The 17388-nt window shown below is 45.9% G+C and overlaps 1 protein-coding gene across 1 annotated transcript in view; it reads left to right on the top strand.

The window, feature by feature from the left end:
• The first annotated feature begins 832 nt into the window (after nt 1–832).
• Nucleotides 833–17388, top strand: part of kank1a (KN motif and ankyrin repeat domains 1a) — a 30969-nt gene continuing 14413 nt past the window's right edge. Inside the window, exons 1-6 of the mRNA XM_056281697.1 lie at nt 833–3516; nt 10913–11071; nt 13489–13597; nt 14114–14332; nt 15785–15872; nt 16712–16931. Coding sequence (XP_056137672.1) covers nt 1296–3516; nt 10913–11071; nt 13489–13597; nt 14114–14332; nt 15785–15872; nt 16712–16931 — 3016 coding nt within the window. The 5' untranslated portion in view covers nt 833–1295. The remainder of the gene's footprint in view (nt 3517–10912; nt 11072–13488; nt 13598–14113; nt 14333–15784; nt 15873–16711; nt 16932–17388) is intronic.

The raw sequence follows: 17388 nt of genomic DNA, 5'->3' as shown, positions 1-17388 counted from the left end.
ATGGAGGAAAATTAAGCTGGGCAGATCAGTCACATCTTGTTGGGAGTATTTTGAAATGAAGGATGAACTATAAGGAACAAACAATCTAAAGTCAGACTGACCTAGGGGCATGAAATGCATTAAAATGAAAAATTATTTATCAAATTAAGAATACATGTCATTTTTCTTATTTTTCTTTAGCCTGTATTCATCTTCTGGATGATGTTGTACTATACTTCAGCAAATGAGCATCACTGGAAGTGAAAGTTTGGTTTGGTAAAGCAGAGTATAAGACAGATGAGTTCCAAAACACTCCACACTGACACGGTGATGAGCACGTGAAGCAGCTCATAACACCAGAAAATAAAAAGCCACGTGTCTGTTCTGTTTGCCATTAGTCTGTTGTAATTAACTCACTTGGTAAGTAATTTGGTACTTCGTACTACTTGGTAAGTAGAAGGTGACTTGGCTAATTGTACCTGGGGCAACTGGGCCTTCTCCATAGCAGCCCCTTCCCTCTGGAACCCCCTCCCCAAACACATCTGAGACTGCACCGATCTGTTTGCGTGCACATCATTAATCAAAACTCGCCTTTTCAGAATTGCTTTTAATATATGATTATTGTTGTGTGTTACATGTTTTTGGTGTGTTGCTTTTATGTTTATGTTATCTTATTTAAAGCGTCTTTGTGTACCTTGAAAACCGCTATACAATTAAAATATATTATGACATTGATGAAAATGATAAACTGCAGCAATTTTCACTCTTCAGAAATGTTTTGGTTAGAAAAGATGTGATTATTAAAAGCTGTCCGTTCCTAACACTGTCCTCTCCTGGCCACTTTTACAGATCAAGCACCAACATGTTCGAGCACAGAGGATGAGAAGGATCCTCTGTCTCCCTACTATGTTGAAACACCCTACGGATATCAGCTAGACCTGGACTTCCTTAAGTATGTGGATGATATTGAGAGAGGCAACACCATTAAGAAGCTGAGCATTCAGAGGAAGCCCAAAGTGGCCAAACCATTGGCTGTGCCTCGGGCCAGCACCAGTGGGGGCAGTGCTCAGGCTGAATGGACATCCACAGACTCTCTTTCCTCCTCCAACAGCGACGAAAACAAGCGCTCCCCAGTGTTCTTCACCTCCAGGCCGCAGGCCGCTCCACCGCTCACCCCCACACTGAGCAGGGCACCTGCAACCTATGATCCCCCCTTGCAACAGTCATATCTGAGCATCTCAGAGTCTAAGCAGCTTCTGCCGCCCCCCTCCCCTCGGGTCATCCCTCGCCACAACCCCCAAGTGGAGAAGACTCTGATGGAGACTCGTCGACGGCTGGAACAGGAGCGCCTGGTCATGCAGCCCCTCAGTGAGCCTCCCATACCCCGCCGTAGGCTGGCCAGCTTTGGGGGCATGGGTTCCAGCAGCTCATTGTCTTCCTTTTCAGGCTCCATGGCTCCCAGCCAGATCTCCCCCAGTGTCCTTCAGCCCTTGCCCATCAACGGCCACTTTCCCAGTGGGGAATACAATCTCTATTATCCTCCTTCCATCGGAAGCTCCATCCGCCACAGTCCGTTAAGCTCCGGCATGACCACCCCAGTGACTAATGTTAGTCCAATGCACCTGCAGCAGATCCGTGAGCAGATGGTGGTGGCCCTAAAGAGGTTGAAAGAGCTAGAGGAACAGGTTAAAACCATACCCATCCTACAGGTCAAAATCGCAGTTCTGCAAGAAGAGAAAAGGCAACTGGCTGCTCAGTCTAAGAACCAGGGTCCTCCCGGAGGTTTCCGCAAGCGCTCATATAGTGTGGGGAGTGCGGACCAGTTGGAGAACCAAGGCCCCATGCAGAAGGAAACAGAGCTGCACATCATGGAACCTGAAGCCCAGGAGCAGAACGTTCAGCGGCTTGAGGAGTTCAGGCGTCTGGCTGCAGAGGTACATGCTCTGGAGAAGAAGACCCAGGATAGTAATGGAATTGAAAATCTAAAAATGCAGCCCATTATCACGCAGAACCAGGCTCATCAGCAGTCCATTGGGGTTGGTACTGATGAAAATATGAACCACCTCAATGTTGCCCAGGGGAAACCAGTGGATCGTTGCTTTCGAGATGCGGGAGTTGTGACAGAAAGGCAGGAAACGCATAGTGCTGGAGTGGGCGTTACTGAAGCTATGCTGGGCGTGACCAGTGAAGCTGAGAGAGAGATTGAACTCCAGCAGCAGAACATCGATGCTCTCAAGGAGAAGATCTACCGCTTAGAGGTGCAGCTGAAAGAAACAACCCACCAGATGGAGATGGGCAAGCTAAAGTTGGAGCTTCAAGCAGCTGGTGGTTCCAACAAGAAAAAGGCAGATAAAAGTTCCATGGCCAGGCCTGAGATGTACAGCGTGTGCGTGGAAGCTAAAGTCCAGATGCACAGCCAGGGTGCAGGTAACCACCTGGAGCTTAGTCATGCCAGCACAGCGAAGAGTCCGGAGACCCACACTGTTGGAGTGTTGTGTCGACCCAGTATGCAGAGCATTGCTATTGGCCCAGAGGTGCAAATGGAGAGATGGGTGGTGAAGGAGAGAGTGAAGGTCAATGACCAATGTGTGGGGAGATCGGTGGAGACATCTGACCAGAGTGTAGGCATAGATGTGAATGTCTGTGAGGCAGGAGTTAACACTGAGGAATCGGTAGATAGCTTGGACCTCAGTGTGACCAAAGATGAGTTGACCAAGGAGTCAAGGTCAGTTGGCTGCGGAGATTGTTCTGTGGACGTGATTGTCAGCCCTGTAAAGAAGCTGGTGTCTCAAGGTACTAATCCAGATGTTGTCAGTAAAATGGACTCCGGTGTCATGGTAGCTCCTGAGTTGGCATCTCAACAAACTGGTACTGAGATACAAACTCTGAGCAAGTCCACCAACACACAAACGGTTACTCTGGCTGATGCTTTTACAAACACTAAACTGATAACTTGTGACAAACACACAAGCACTGCAGTGACTGAAACTAGGACGGTTGCTGCAGGAGAAGGGCTTGTGAAAGACATTCAGGCAGCTGCAAAAATGCGCTCCATTGCTGTGGGAACCACCACGGAGGTGGAGTTGGCTCTGGGGAAATCATCTTCTGTCAAAACCAAAGATTGTGGGGTGGGACCTGTTAGCATTCACCAGAACTTCCTGGTTGGCATAAAAACCAGAAACATCGCCTGTGGCCCATCCCAGCAATCAGAAACCACCAATAGCATGGAGGCTGTTGGGAGAGAAGAGAGCACCTTGGAGGCTACTGTTCAGGCTGCGCCACTGCAAGAGCAGGCCCAGGGGGGCGCGGGACTGGACCATTACATCGAAAGGGTGCAAAAGCTGTTGCAGGAGCAGCAAATGCTACTAGCAGAGAACTACAGTGAGCTTGCAGATGCCTTCGGCCAGCCCCACTCCCAGTTTGGTTCTATCAACAGTCAGCTGGTTAACACTCTGACCTCCATCAACTCTGTTATGAAGTATGGAAGTGCTGAGGACATCATCAAGCTGCAACAAGACTCTGTCACATCAGACAAAGGTGAGTGTTTACCATATTAGATGATTTGTGTGCGGTCGCACTTTGTAGCACTCAAGATAACTGCATTCCTCCTCTTTCAGAAATTGTGCAATGATATGGCGCCGTGTTCCTCTGACAAAGCGTTGTGAGACAATAGAATAGTTCTGAGGGCTGACAAAGGAAAACACACACACACACACACACACACACAGAGTTAACACAGCCCAGTCATTGAAATATCTTGTTTAGCCGAAATAGCAGAAATACACTGCCTTAGGGGGTCATAAAAGCAAAAGTGTGGGATTTTGTGGAATGTTTCGATTTTGCCAAGTTTAGTTCCATTTAAATCCAGTTTATTGCAGACTGTTTATAAATGTATGCTCCGCCAGCTTCATGTGTCTCTCATTAGTACTGAGGGACTTCAGTTAATAGGACAAGAAGTTCCTATTCGCTCGCAGCCGTATTCTGGTTTGCTGACATTCACCTTGAATATGGATTTAATAAGCATTTAAATGCGTTCCACACCATGCTCAAAGTGTCTTTAACCAGTCCTCTTTCTAATTCATACTCTTCTCTTTATGACTTTGCAGGATTGTATAGTAGAACACAAACTTTGATTCTGTAGTGTTTGTCCCCAGAACAAAAAGCTTTTTCTATTCTTAGCTGGGACAATGATAAGAGATGAGCAAAGAAGATGATTAAAAGATGTACCTCAGGGTTAAGGGTCTGGATTTAATGTGGAGCCCAGTTTGCTTTGTTGTAGAGGAGCTAGTTGCGAGTGGGTTGAATATTTAAGAGGTAGGGGGTTCACACACCGTCTCCATGTATAAAGTGACGCCTGATGGGATCGGACAGGCCAGAGTTATCTGTGACCCGGAAAAATGTGGTGGGGGCTTTGGATCTGAACCAACAATGAGCTCATTTCTGTTGGAAGCCTACTAGCATCGCACCAATTTGTTTTTGCCATTGTTGTTTTTGCCCCCCCTACCCCCTACCCCATACCACCACCAGCACCCCCACACTAACGGTTCAGTGTGGATGCTGATTCATGTCTCCTTGGTTACATAACCTAACAGGACATAATGGATGTCGGTGGGTTGATTGACTCAGTACATTGACATGATGTTAGAAAAGTGGATTTATTGTGTTAGTGCGACTAAAACTGGACTTTTAAAATACATGTAAACGTGTTAGTCCGGCTGAAGTCGTACTAAATCGAATTTCTGGAAGTGGGACGAACACACCTAGATGATGCGGTTGGGGATGGATTTACTCTGGCCTGTACACGCTTCAGCCGGCCCGAACTGGCCTAGGTGTTCTGACATGATCTATAGTTCCCGCGGCGGTCTTTCACCCGGAAGTAGAACAGCGTAGTATCAACAGTATCAACATGGCGAGTGCTGGAGTGAGAACCACGCATTTCTAGACAGATGAGGAGACAAACTTTGTCGTGTCAGCTAAAGGAGTTGCATATCCTACAGTGCATGGATGGAAGGAGGACGCGGAATGGCATTTGTACCACAAGTAAAGTGTAGAGTACGTATGAAATGTACGGCGCTGTGAAGTCGTCCATGTTTACCCCGCTCCACATGGAACCTGCTTGCTAACTTGTTTGTTGCTTGTTTGGTATGTGACGCAATAGGTCAACCAGAAGAAGGTCCAATAGCAACCAACTGAAAGGGGACAATATCGCCACCTACTGTACCGGGGTCGGACATACTTCCGTCCATAAATCGATTCTTCTCCGGTTCTTGTATACTGGGACAACGACAGTAGTCCAATTACATGGCTAATCGAGCTGTAACCGTAGCTCGACTTAACTGTGCATGTAAACACACTGGCCGTCATCAGCACAGACCCTTTATTCTGTTCAGGTCCTCCACCAGCAGGTACAGCGCTGCCGGACGCTGCTCCGTTATACTGACAGCGGCAGGAAGCTGTCGGGTGTGAGTGAAGTTTAATAAATGTGGCTTCGGATGAGTCCTTACAAGATGATGATGGTGTTGACAGATGGATGCTGCTGTGCTGAAGATGGTGCAATACGCAAGACAGGAGGAATAAAATAAATTGGAAACCCTTCTTGAAGTCGGATACTGTAACACAACAAAGGTTTAGCTTCCTTATCTTTCACCATAAGTTATTCCATTTCTTCCCTTTTAAACCTGTCATGCAGTCCTTGTATTACCTGGGCCTGTGGGTCGGGTGTAATACATTCTGGGTTCTGCTTCCGTTTGTCAGCAGAACCCCAAGCGTTCTTGGGACAGAACATTATAAGAAGTTGCACATGTGGAATCACAAATATGCCGGTAAACTATGCCTGGTAGTTGAACTTCATCTGTTTGAGTTCACATATAATGTAATACACATGTGTGATGTATCTGTGTCGCCTTTGTGCTCGATTTTTTTATTTTTTAACCCCCAGTTCATACGCAGCACGACTTCCAGGATCAGAGAGGAGAACCCGGGTTTAGCAGCGAGCCAATACGCTCTGACCTTTAACCCAAGGATCCAGAGTAGGGCCTCAGCCTCTCACAGCAGATGCACCAAAATAAAAAGTCTTGACTGATGCTACGCCAATGTCAAATATGACGTTTCAGCTCAATCCCTTGTTTCTGATTCACCCGCTGCCAAATCTCACCATTTCTAAATGAATTGTGTTTCGCTTCAGATTCACGTGTTTCAATGAAAATTTGTTTAACAACCACAAAGGATGAAAAACCTCATGTTGGCGCTAAAGTCCTTTCTAGGGGACGTTTCACCAAAACAAGTGTTTATTTTCAAAGACTGTTGCCACCGATGGACCCAGAAGTTTGGAGAAGGAAGGCCGATGTAGTATTATTATTATTAGTGTTATTATTATTATTATTATTAGTGTTATTATTATTATTATTATTATTATATATTATTAGCGTTATTATTATTGCTATTATTATTATTATTATTGTTAGTGTTATTATTATTAGTGTTATTATTATTCACCAGTTGTCCCAGTTGTCACATTTGATCCAGGTTTGATTGTGAGAGATTTGCAAGATTTCTGATTTTGAGAGTCGGGACTGTGGTGGATCATTGTTGATCGTGAATGGGATCTGTTAATGTGTGGTGATGGATCATTGTTGATAATGAATGGGATCTGTTAATGTGTGGTGGTGGATCATTGTTGATCATGATGGGATCTGTTCATGTGTGGTGGTGGATCATTGTTGATCATGAATGGGATCTGTTAATGTGTGGTGGTGGATCATTGTTGATCATGAATGGGATCTGTTAATGTGTGGTGGTGGATCATGAATGTGATCTGTTAATGTGTGGTGGTGGATCATTGTTGATCATGAATGGGATCTGTTAATGTGTGGTGGTAGATCATTGTTGATCACGAATGGGATCTGTTAATGTGTGGTGGTGGATCATTGTGGATCATGAATGGGATCTGTTAATGTGTGGTGGTGGATCATTGTTGATCATGAATGGGATCTGTTAATGTGTGGTGGTGGATCATTGTTGATCACGAATGGGATCTGTTAATGTGTGGTGGTGGATCATTGTGGATCATGAATGGGATCTGTTAATGCGTGGTGGTGGATCATTGTTGATCATGAATGGGATCTGCTAATGTGTGGTGGTGGATCATTGTTGATCATGATGGGATCTGTTAATGTGTGGTGGTGGATCATTGTTGATCATGAATGGGATCTGTTTATGTGTGGTGTGATGTTTCCCGCCACATCCTGAAGTGTGTGTGCTCTGCACACACCAGAGGACCAAAAATTGTGAAATTATCATATGTCGTTATGTGTGGGGTCTCTCATATTTTCAACATCTGTCAAGATTTGAAAAATCAAATGGTTCAGTGGGGTCCTGTGATGCCCTGGCGGCCTGTCCAGGGCGTCTCCCGCCTGCCGCCCAATGACTGCTGGGATAGGCTCCAGCATCCCGCAACCCCGATTGGGATAAGCAGCTTGGATAATGGATGGATGTTCCAGTTGTTCCAGCCGAAGATGTTGTTTACGTTAATTAGATCCTCCATGTGGTGCTTTTTTCTTTATTCCTTCAACTGTGAGCGCCCTCTACCACCTGTACGTGTAAACAGCATCTAAAATGAAGGGCAACATAGGGATGAAACATGGGAACATGACTAAAAACAACCCTGAATCTTTTATTTTTCATATTCTGGAAGGTTTCGCATCTAAATACTCCATTGTTCTAAGTGATGAGGCAACTTAAGGCCCATCCTTATATACATAGTATATTAAGTTAGATGTAGGGAAAGAAACTTGAATGCATTTCAGTACACGCTTGTTTCGTGTGTCACGCACTCATCAGCTGCCGATGTGATTCAACAACAAAGATAAGCACACAATCAATACTATGTTGCCCCTAGTTACGGTGGACAGCAACCAATGAGAGGATAGAAAACATTTGAACTATTACAACCAATGGGGTAGGTAGTTATGATGCACAGCAACCAATGGTGGGATGGAAAACATTACAACCAATGGGGTAAGGGGCTGGGGCTTGTTTTGAAAAGCATTTAAAGGGCCAGGGCACTGCTGAAATAGCCTACATTTAGAATAGAACAAGGTAACGTCAACTGGGGTAATTTATGTAAATCATATAGTGGGGTGGTGTTGGGGCACAGTTAGAAGGACAGAGAGTGAAAATATGAAAATATAACAGCTAATAAATGTCACGTGTATCATCTGATAGAAAGGGGTGAGGGAATAATGAAGACATTGTTTTACTTGTAATTACAAAGCAGATGTTTTTCTGTGGGTACAGCTGGTGGCCAACAGAAAAAAACATCTGCTTTGTAATTACAAGTAAAACAATGTCTTCATTATTCCCTCACCCCCCTTCCATCAGATGATACACGTGACATTTATTAGCTGTTATATTTTCATATTTTCACTGTCTGCCCTTCCAACTGTGCCCCAACACCACCCCACTGTACAATATACGTAAATTACCCCGTTTGACGTTACTTTGTTCTATTTTAAATGTAGGCTATTTCAGCAGTGGGCCCTTTAAATGCTTTTTCAAAACAAGCCCCAGCCCCTTACCCCATTGGTTGTAATGTTTCAAATGTTTGCTATCCTCTCATTGGTTGCTGTCCACCGTAACGCGGGGCAACATAGTATTTATTGACTGTGCTCTAATTTTTTGTTTAATCACATTAGCAGCTGATGTCTGTGAATGTTCTCATTCATCCAGGTCATGGTTCTCCAAAGGAGTTGAATCGAGTGCAACTGGACTTGGTATATATCCGTGAAGACGTTTCGCCTCTCATCCAAGAGGCTTCCTCACTTCGTGCCTTTCTGACTAGACCAAGCTAGTCTGACTGGCTGCTGATGAGACTCAGTATTTATCCTCTAGGAGTCGTTGTCAGAGCTATAGATGTCCATGGCTCTTTGTGTCCCGATGTTTACCAACGCCCGTCGCTAACAGAGCCATAGATATGAGTGGCTCTGTTGTGTACCGATGTTTGGCTGCGCCCGTCGTTACCGGAGCTATTGATTTGCATTTGTTTAGCAGCGACGGTGGTTGGGGGTGTTAGTTTCGACTTCGTTAGTGCTCCATTCAGTGGTCATGAGAGTGGTTGGAGCCGTTAGTGAGCGACTGTTGTTCTTGGAGGCTAGGCTTCTTGAGTCTCCTGGGTAAAGATGAAAGGACGGCATTGTAGGTGGGAGATAGGTGGTGTCGCAGACCTCCTCCTCTGTTGAGGGATGGTTTTTCCAGTTTCACATAGATGGCTTCCTTCGCCCCTCTTTCAAACCATCTATCTTCCCTGTCCAAAATGTGTACGTTGCTGTCCTGGAAGGAGTGTGTCTTCTCCTTTAGGTGTAGATAGACTGCTGAGTCTTGTCCTGAGGAGTGTGGCCTTCTGTGTTGGGCCGTCCGGTTGTGTAGTGGTTGTTTGGTTTCTCCTATGTATAGGTCAGTGCAATCCTCATTGCATTGTACAGCATACACCAGATTGCTGTTCCGGGTGTGTGGTACACGGTCTTTGGGATGAACCAGTCTTTGTCGGAGTGTGTTGCTGGGTTTGAAGTATACCGGGATGCGGTGTTTGTTGAAAATTCTCCTGAGTTTCTCGGAGACCCCAGAAACATACGGGATGACTGTGTTATTCCTTCTGTTCCTCTTCTCCTCATCGCTCACCTGGTTGGTCTTTCTGGAACGTGTTGCAGTTTTCACAAAGGTCCAACTGGGGTAGCCGCAGGTTTTTAAAGCTCCCCTCAGGTGTTTGTGTTCTTCTCGTTGGGCCTGAGTGCTGCTGGGCACATTGTCAGCTCTGTGTTGCAGAGTTCTGATGACGCTCAGTTTGTGTTCCAGAGGCTGGTGTGAGTCGAAAAGTAGATATTGTTCTGTGTGTGTAGGTTTCCTGTAAACCCCAATGTGGAGGCTCCTGTCTTCCCCAATGTGGACGTCACAGTCCAAGAAGGGCAGTTAGCAGCTGATGAGTGCGTGAAGCATGAAACAAGCTTGTACTGAAATACACTGAAGTTTTTATTCCTACATCTATCTTAATATTCCGCTCCTCATTTGTTGAACACTTTTATCTACATCATTGTTGGTTTCCGGAAGAGAATAAAGTCAGTCGTGTCAGTTGCATGTCAGTAAAGTCAGTCATGTGTCAGTTGCATCTGATTCATGTCTATATACACCTGGACATAGTCTTCATAGAAAGGAGGAATTATTGAATTATAATAACATAAAACTGCGATGGTTTATGATTTTTGTGAAATTCACCCATTGACCCCCATTCACTTTACACATACTGTGCTTCTAGTGCCCCCGGTGGCCATTTTAGAGTGACGTGCCTTTCGTTCAGGCGGAAGTGCTTTCGTTCCAGCCTCCAATCAAGGAGGTTTTAGACCTGGAACTACCACTGACTAAATCAACCAGCTGTCAGAATAGAAAACCAGCAATACCGAAGATGTCTGAGGACCTGATTGAGAACCACTGATCTACACCATCTCGATGAAATCTCGTTCAAAAGATGCACCTTAATTTTTTTTTTTTTTTGTAACGTTTATAATTTATGCAGTGACCGTTCGTTTACATGAGTTCTCGTTTGCACCCCTAACCGGCAGAACATACCGGCAGAAACAGGACACATCGCCCCCTGCTGATATGTCACTTTAAAGCCTTTGTGGCTGATACTGATGTGCCAATATTATTGTCCATAGACATGTAATTCACTCACAATTGACAGACAACATTTCTCTCTGAAGTTACATGGCTGTAGTTAAGCTCCCAAAAAAAGCCCCGAGAAAGACCCAGGCAGGGTTTTACAAAAACGATGCCCCTTAGTTAAGGGTCTGAGAGTCTCTTCTCATTATTCCAGCCGGTGCCTTCGCTCTTTTACATGTCACTTAATTGCTTTTCTACTTCCCCTCCCGTCTGCTCTGCGTAGGCGGTGTGCCGGTCGGCTCGCAGCCACTGCCTGTTGGGGCGGACATCTCGCAGATGGCGGTGGACACTACGGCCCTGGCTGCAGACGATAACCAAACCACAACCCCCGCGCAGCAGCAGAAGAGCCGCATGGACCAGCAGATGTCCACAGCTTTACACGGTACTGCTGCTCTTACACACCGGGCGACTCGGCAAACATTTGTTTTAGATGCGAAGCATCTCCATGAAACTTCACACTCACTCACTGACAAGCGGACATTTAGTCTCATGTTTCGCTGTTAGACTTCCAGGCAGGATGTGATGCAAATAATGCTCCAACGTTGGCTGTTTGATTGAAAACATGCAGTCAATACGACACCTACTTCCCATGATCCCGTATCATTCTGTCCACAACAAAGTCACACAATATTTGTGCTTCGTGTCTACCACACCATGTGTCCTGGCTTTGCTATGCTTCAGTCACATCCTCGGGTTTCCGTGGCTGTTCCAGGAGCAGCTTGACACGAGAATGTTCATGCGGTAACCCTCCTATGAAGTGATAACCCCCCCCCCCTACATGTACTGCAGCACACGCCTCATATAGAAACCCTGCAGCAGGTAAGCGCAGCAGCAGCAGCAGCAGCAGCAGCAGCGGTATGTGTAGTCTCTACCCGCCGCTGATGGATGGAGCATGTGGGTTTGTTTTACTGGATAATCTGGAAAACAGAGGAGGGCCCCTCGAGCCCTGCACGCTGCCACCTGTCAAAACATCAGAAACATGCTGAAGTGCTTTGTTGCTACTTGGCTATTTTCACACCAACGCACAAGCAAAGTTGCGTACATGTAAATACATGAAAAATTCACACACACACACACACACACACACACTTCTCCCCCGGTGCAGCTTGCTGAGGCCCTGCACTGGGGCAGGTCTTGGCAGATCCGCCGACCGTTCTGGCTCTAGCCTGGTATTTGTGTTTGCAAAGGCCTGTACTTAAAATGATTGGGATACTTTTGGGTTTGGGGCAAGTTCCCATGCCACACTGACGGATGACTTTGGAAAGAAGTGGACAAAGACACTGAGTGTCTTTTCTCCTGTTCTTTCTGCCTTTGCTGTTGCTCCTGGCGAACTTGAATCCCCTTTCAGCGGTTATCGACTGTTGGGACTGAATAACCAGGCGACTCAGCAGAGTCGCATGTTGTTGGCTTGGGTTTGCTGTGACTTTAACCGGTGAAAATATAAAGGTGGCATAAAGTCTGGAGCGACTTTAACCGGTGAAAATATAAAGGTGGCATAAAGTCTGGAGCGACTTTAACCGGTGAAAATATAAAGTCTGGAGCGACTTTAACCGGTGAAAATATAAAGGTGACAAAGTCTGGAGCGACTTTAACTGGTGAAAATATAAAGGTGACATAAAGTCTGGAGCGACTTTAACCGGTGAAAATATAAAGGTGAGCAAGTCTGGAGCGACTTTAACCGGTGAAAATATAAAGGTGACATAAAGTCTGGAGTGACTTTAACCGGTGAAAATATAAAGGTGACATAAAGTCTGGAGCGACTTTAACCAGTGAAAATATAAAGGTGAACTCCCATCTGCTTCGTATTTCTGTTGTTTGCGCTGAATAATGTTATATGAGAGGGGAATTGTACCCAATAATATCCAAATATTTTTATAGCGTGGTTTTTAGAATATTTTTACAGTCACTTGTTGAATGTTAAAGGACAACTTGAGTGGATGATGTGGGTGGATGTGTGCTTGTCCCAGCACCTCTGTTTACTGTCAACAGTGACCTTCGATTTCTCCTGCTGGCCGTCATCCGGGCCCACAGTCTGGCAACAGGCCGAATATCACAGACTAAACCTTGATCAAAACTACCTGGGGGGGGGGGGGCGTCTGGGTAGTGTAGTGTTCTATTCCGTTGTTTACCAACACAGGGATCGGTGGTTCGAATCCTCATGAGAACCTCCGGCTTGGTTGGGCGTCCCTACAGACACAATTGGCTGTGTCTGTGGGTGGGAAGCTGGATGTGGGTGTGTGTCCTGGTTGCTGCAGTAGCGCCTCCTCTGGTCAGTCGGGGCGTCTGTTTGGGGGGGAGGGGGAACTTGGGGGAATAGCGTGATCCTCCCACACGCTACGTCCCCCTGGTGAAACTCCTCACTGTCAGGTGAAAAGAATTGGCTGGTGACTCCACGTGTATGGGAGGAGGCATGTGGTAGTCTGCAGCCCTCCCCAGATCAGCAGAGGGGGTGGAGCAGAGACCGGGACGGCTCGGAAGAGTGGGGTAATTGGCCGGATACAATTAGGGAGAAAAAGGAAAACCCATGGGAAAAAATAACCTGAGGGGGCAAAAAAAAATAATCAGTGAATATAAAATGACCAGTTGTACAGACAACAGACCCTTGCCCAAGTTTTTGTTTCTAGAGCTTTTCTCTATTAAAACTAAATGTTCAGTCTTAGTCGGGCATTCATTACTCTGGGTTTGAAGATACTTGCCATCTATAGGAAAATCAACATTTTCCCCAATGACTGCTAGTTATATTTCTATATTCGGAAGTGATCTTTCAGTCATCACGCTGTGATCTCTGTTCCCCTGTAGGGCAGCCGTGCAGCCAGAGCACCCTGAAGTCCATCATGAAGAAGAAAGATGGCCGACCGGGAGCCAACGGCACCAAAAAGAACCTGCAGTTCGTTGGCGTTAACGGAGGGTGAGCGGATAGACTTTCACAAGCTGCTGTGCAGGACCACACTTGCATTTCAGATATCAAGTAAAAAACTAACAATGCACAAATGCATACGCACTTTTACTGTTTGTCTTTCACAAGACTCGCTTGCATATAACAGTCTGTGTTAAATGTCTGAACTGGTATTTGCTTTGTAATAATATAATTTAACATTTACATATCACCACTGTAGGAGTATTATTCACACCAAGATGCCCCAAACAAGGCTGCAACTAGAAAAACATCCCTTTGAAGACTCATATTCCAGTTCTAGTTTGCCTTCTGCAAATCAAGACAAGCTCTCTGTCTGCACATCCCGCTAGTTTGGCTATGAAAACCTGATTTTTATTAAGTTTTTATATCAACTATAAGCTTTTTACATTCACTTAATAAATGAAGACACATTACATGCAAATGAGAATATCTTGGAACGCCATCAGTTTTAGTCTTGCATCATAGCCTTGTGTTTATTTTGGTGTTTGTCGCCCCCTCCTGGTTTAGTTATGAAACTACGTCAAGCGATGACTCCAGCTCAGAGGAGAGCAGCTCCTCCGGGTCTGAGGATGAAGAGGAGGTGGATGAGGAGAAGGAGAACAAAGAAAAGGAGGAATACAGGGACGTGGAGGGAAGGACAGCTGGGGTGGAGTTACAGAGTGAGGGAGCGGTGGATGTGCGAAGATGGGAGGAAGAGGAGGCTCCAGGGAGGCAGACGAGAGAGAGGTTGGTAGAAAGGTGCCGCCCAGAGAAGGAAACCAGCGGGAGTTTCTTCAGTCTTGATTTATTAAAAAAAAAGTTTTTCAAGCACACGTCAGGGTTCAAACCTACAGTTAATATTATACATGTGTTTTCTTGCCTGTCTGAGATCAGTGTACACGTTCATCCTACCTTTATAGCTGTGGAGATATACTGCTGCACATGCCAGTGAGCTGGTTGTACTGAGACAGTGTCTGCCTCTAGTTATTTGTAATACAGCTGTGGACGCACCAGTGCAGGTATTGGCGTGGGGTTGATACCAGGCTTAAATGGGGTATTGGTGTCAGAAATTTTCCCCAAGAATATAATCCGTAATAATAATCCAGTACCAAAAGCCATGAGCAACATGTTTTAAATAAAAACAGAATAGCTTGATTTACTGCATTCTGGCATACGGAAGCCTGTATTTCCGTTGGTGGAGGGGAAAAAACATATTCGATCTCAGTTACTTTGCCCCTCGACTCCAAACTAATGGCGTGAGTGTGCGCTGTCAGCAGGAGTGATGGATTGGTACTCAGGATCGGCCCATACTTAAAGATTCGTACTCAGAATGGGGATCGGCAGTGAAACAGGGACATTGGTGCACGCCCAGTTATGCCCCAAACTGTTCTGCACCGTTCACTCACTCACTCACTCACTCATCCAGCGTCGTCCTTGTGGGCGTTAGCTGCTCGCGCTGCCTGCCTGATGATGTTGTCCCATCTGTCCCTGTCTCTTATGGTGCTGTAAGTTTCAGCCATAGAGTGTCCTGTCCACTCCTTTAGATTGTCCATATACTTCATCCTGGGGCGGCCACGTCCTCATTTACCCTCCGTCTTCCCTTGTATGCTGTCTCTTGTGAGAGAGCACTTTTTCTTTCGGCTAAATGCCCAAAGAAGCTCATCTTTCTTTTAACAATGGCGCCATATAGTTCTCGTTTGACACCAACTTGTTGTAGGATGCTTTGATTGGTTCTTTTCTCTCGCCAGCTGATATTTAAGAGTCTTTGGTAGAACCACGTTTCAGCAGATTGTATTCTGTCTTTATCTTTTTGTCTCAATGTCCAGCCTTCTGCCCCATATGTCACAGTAGGCCATATTATTGCCTTTAGAATTTTTATTTTTAGTTTGTTGGATTCTGCACCGTTACCTGCCTTAAAAAAATCATTGTAAAAATGAGAAACGATATAAAGTAATCACTAACCACTCATACAACATTATGCAAGAATGAAAGTACTATGTTTTAATTTACTGCAATAGTACTGAAGTTTTTATAAAACATCGGAAGGCCAGGAGCTTGCATATTTTAGAACAGAAATGGTGTAGAAAGGTGAAATAATCGTCTGCTTTATTCCAAATGTTTGACACTGGAGATCAGGCAAAGAACAGTCATAAGAGATGAGTCATTAGTCAGTGGAACTCTTCTTCCTTCTCTCTGCAGGTACGAGTTAAGTGAGAAGATGGTGGCCGCATGCAGCGTTCTTAAAACGCACCTCGCCGACCCAAAGACTGTGAGCAGCAAAGACCTGGTGAGTGTTTCTGAGATGACGTCTCCATTGCGTCCTGGTGCATGCTCATAACCCAGGTCAGGAAATCACAGGAAGTTGAATCGCTTCATCTGGACACAATGTTTATCTAAAGATAAGTTTCATCACTCATCTAATGCCCCTTTTCCACTACATGCTACCGGTTCGACCCGACTCAGTGTCGTTTTCCATCACCGTAACAGCACCCCTCAATGTAGCTGGTCTGCATTGATTTTGGTTCCCGCTCCAGTTTTTTAGGAACCTCGACAAAGGTGGTACCAGAAAAGTGGTAACAGTTAGCAAAATGCCGGTACTTTCTAGCAATGGAAAACGAAAAAAAGTAGAAAAGGAGCAGAGACCAGGACAGCTTGGAAGAGTGGGATAATTGGCCGGATACAAATGGGGAGAAAAAGGGGGGAAATAAAATAAAAAAAAAAAAACCTTCAGGTAAATTGCACCAATATTAAATGCAGCGTAACAAAATGAACAATAGGTTTTTTTGCTTGAGGCCTGTATAATGGTATCTGCTCGTCACAGCTGACTGACATATTCACCACACAAGTCATCTGTAAGCCACCTGTACAGCTGAAGCACTCGTCTTTAGTTAAATTTACCAACCTTTTTCCTGTTCTGAGCTGGAAACGTGTTGGTGTGGGTCTCGGATGGTAGAACCGGTGATCCTCATGATGAATTCAATAAAAACACAAGATGCAGACGGCTGCTTTGAGGGGGAAGTATCTGCTTTTTCGTGTGTCTGAGGAACTTCGGTGTTGACGCTGCAGGTTGTGGATAATATTTCTACAGAGGGAACCTTGTGTTTTCTCCCTGTGTGCCGTCCACAGAGGGCCTGCCTGAACACGGTGCAGCACGAGTGGTTCCGCGTGTCCAGCCAAAAGTCAGCCGTGGCGGCCATGGTGGAAGACTACCTGGCAGCCTTCAGCGCCATCTCCGCGGCGGTGCTGAGGCACATCGCCAACATGGCTGACGGCAACGGCAACACGGCGCTGCATTACAGTGTCTCACACTCCAACTTCCAGGTGGTCAAGAAGTTGCTGGACGCAGGTGAGAAGACTTCACTGATTCCCCAGTAGTTCTTTAAATGTGTTGACACTGAAGGTAGACGACAATTGGGGTGGCACAGTGCTTAGCGCGGTCTCCTCACAGCAAGAAAGTCCTGGGTTCGAGCCCCGGGGTAGTCCAACCTTGGGGGTCGTCCCAGGTCGTCCTCTGTGTGGAGTTTGCATGTTCTCCCCGTGTCTGTGTGGGTTTCCTCCGGGGCTCCGGGTTCCCCCCACAGTCCAAAGACATGTAGGACAGGTGAATCGGCTGTACTGAATTGCCCCTAGGTGTGTGTGTGTGTGGTGTGGTGTGGGGTGGGGGGGTGGAGGGGCCCTTTGATGGCCTGGTGGCCTGTCCAGGGTGTCTCCCTGCCTGCCGCCCAATGACTGCTGGGATAGACTCCAGCATCCCCACCACCCTGAGAGCAGCATGAGAGGTTCAGATAATGGGTGGATGGATG

The sequence above is a fragment of the Lampris incognitus genome, chromosome 1 (genome assembly GCF_029633865.1).
Source record: "Lampris incognitus isolate fLamInc1 chromosome 1, fLamInc1.hap2, whole genome shotgun sequence".
NCBI lineage: Eukaryota > Metazoa > Chordata > Actinopteri > Lampriformes > Lampridae > Lampris > Lampris incognitus.
This window is presented reverse-complemented; position numbering and strand designations above follow the sequence as displayed.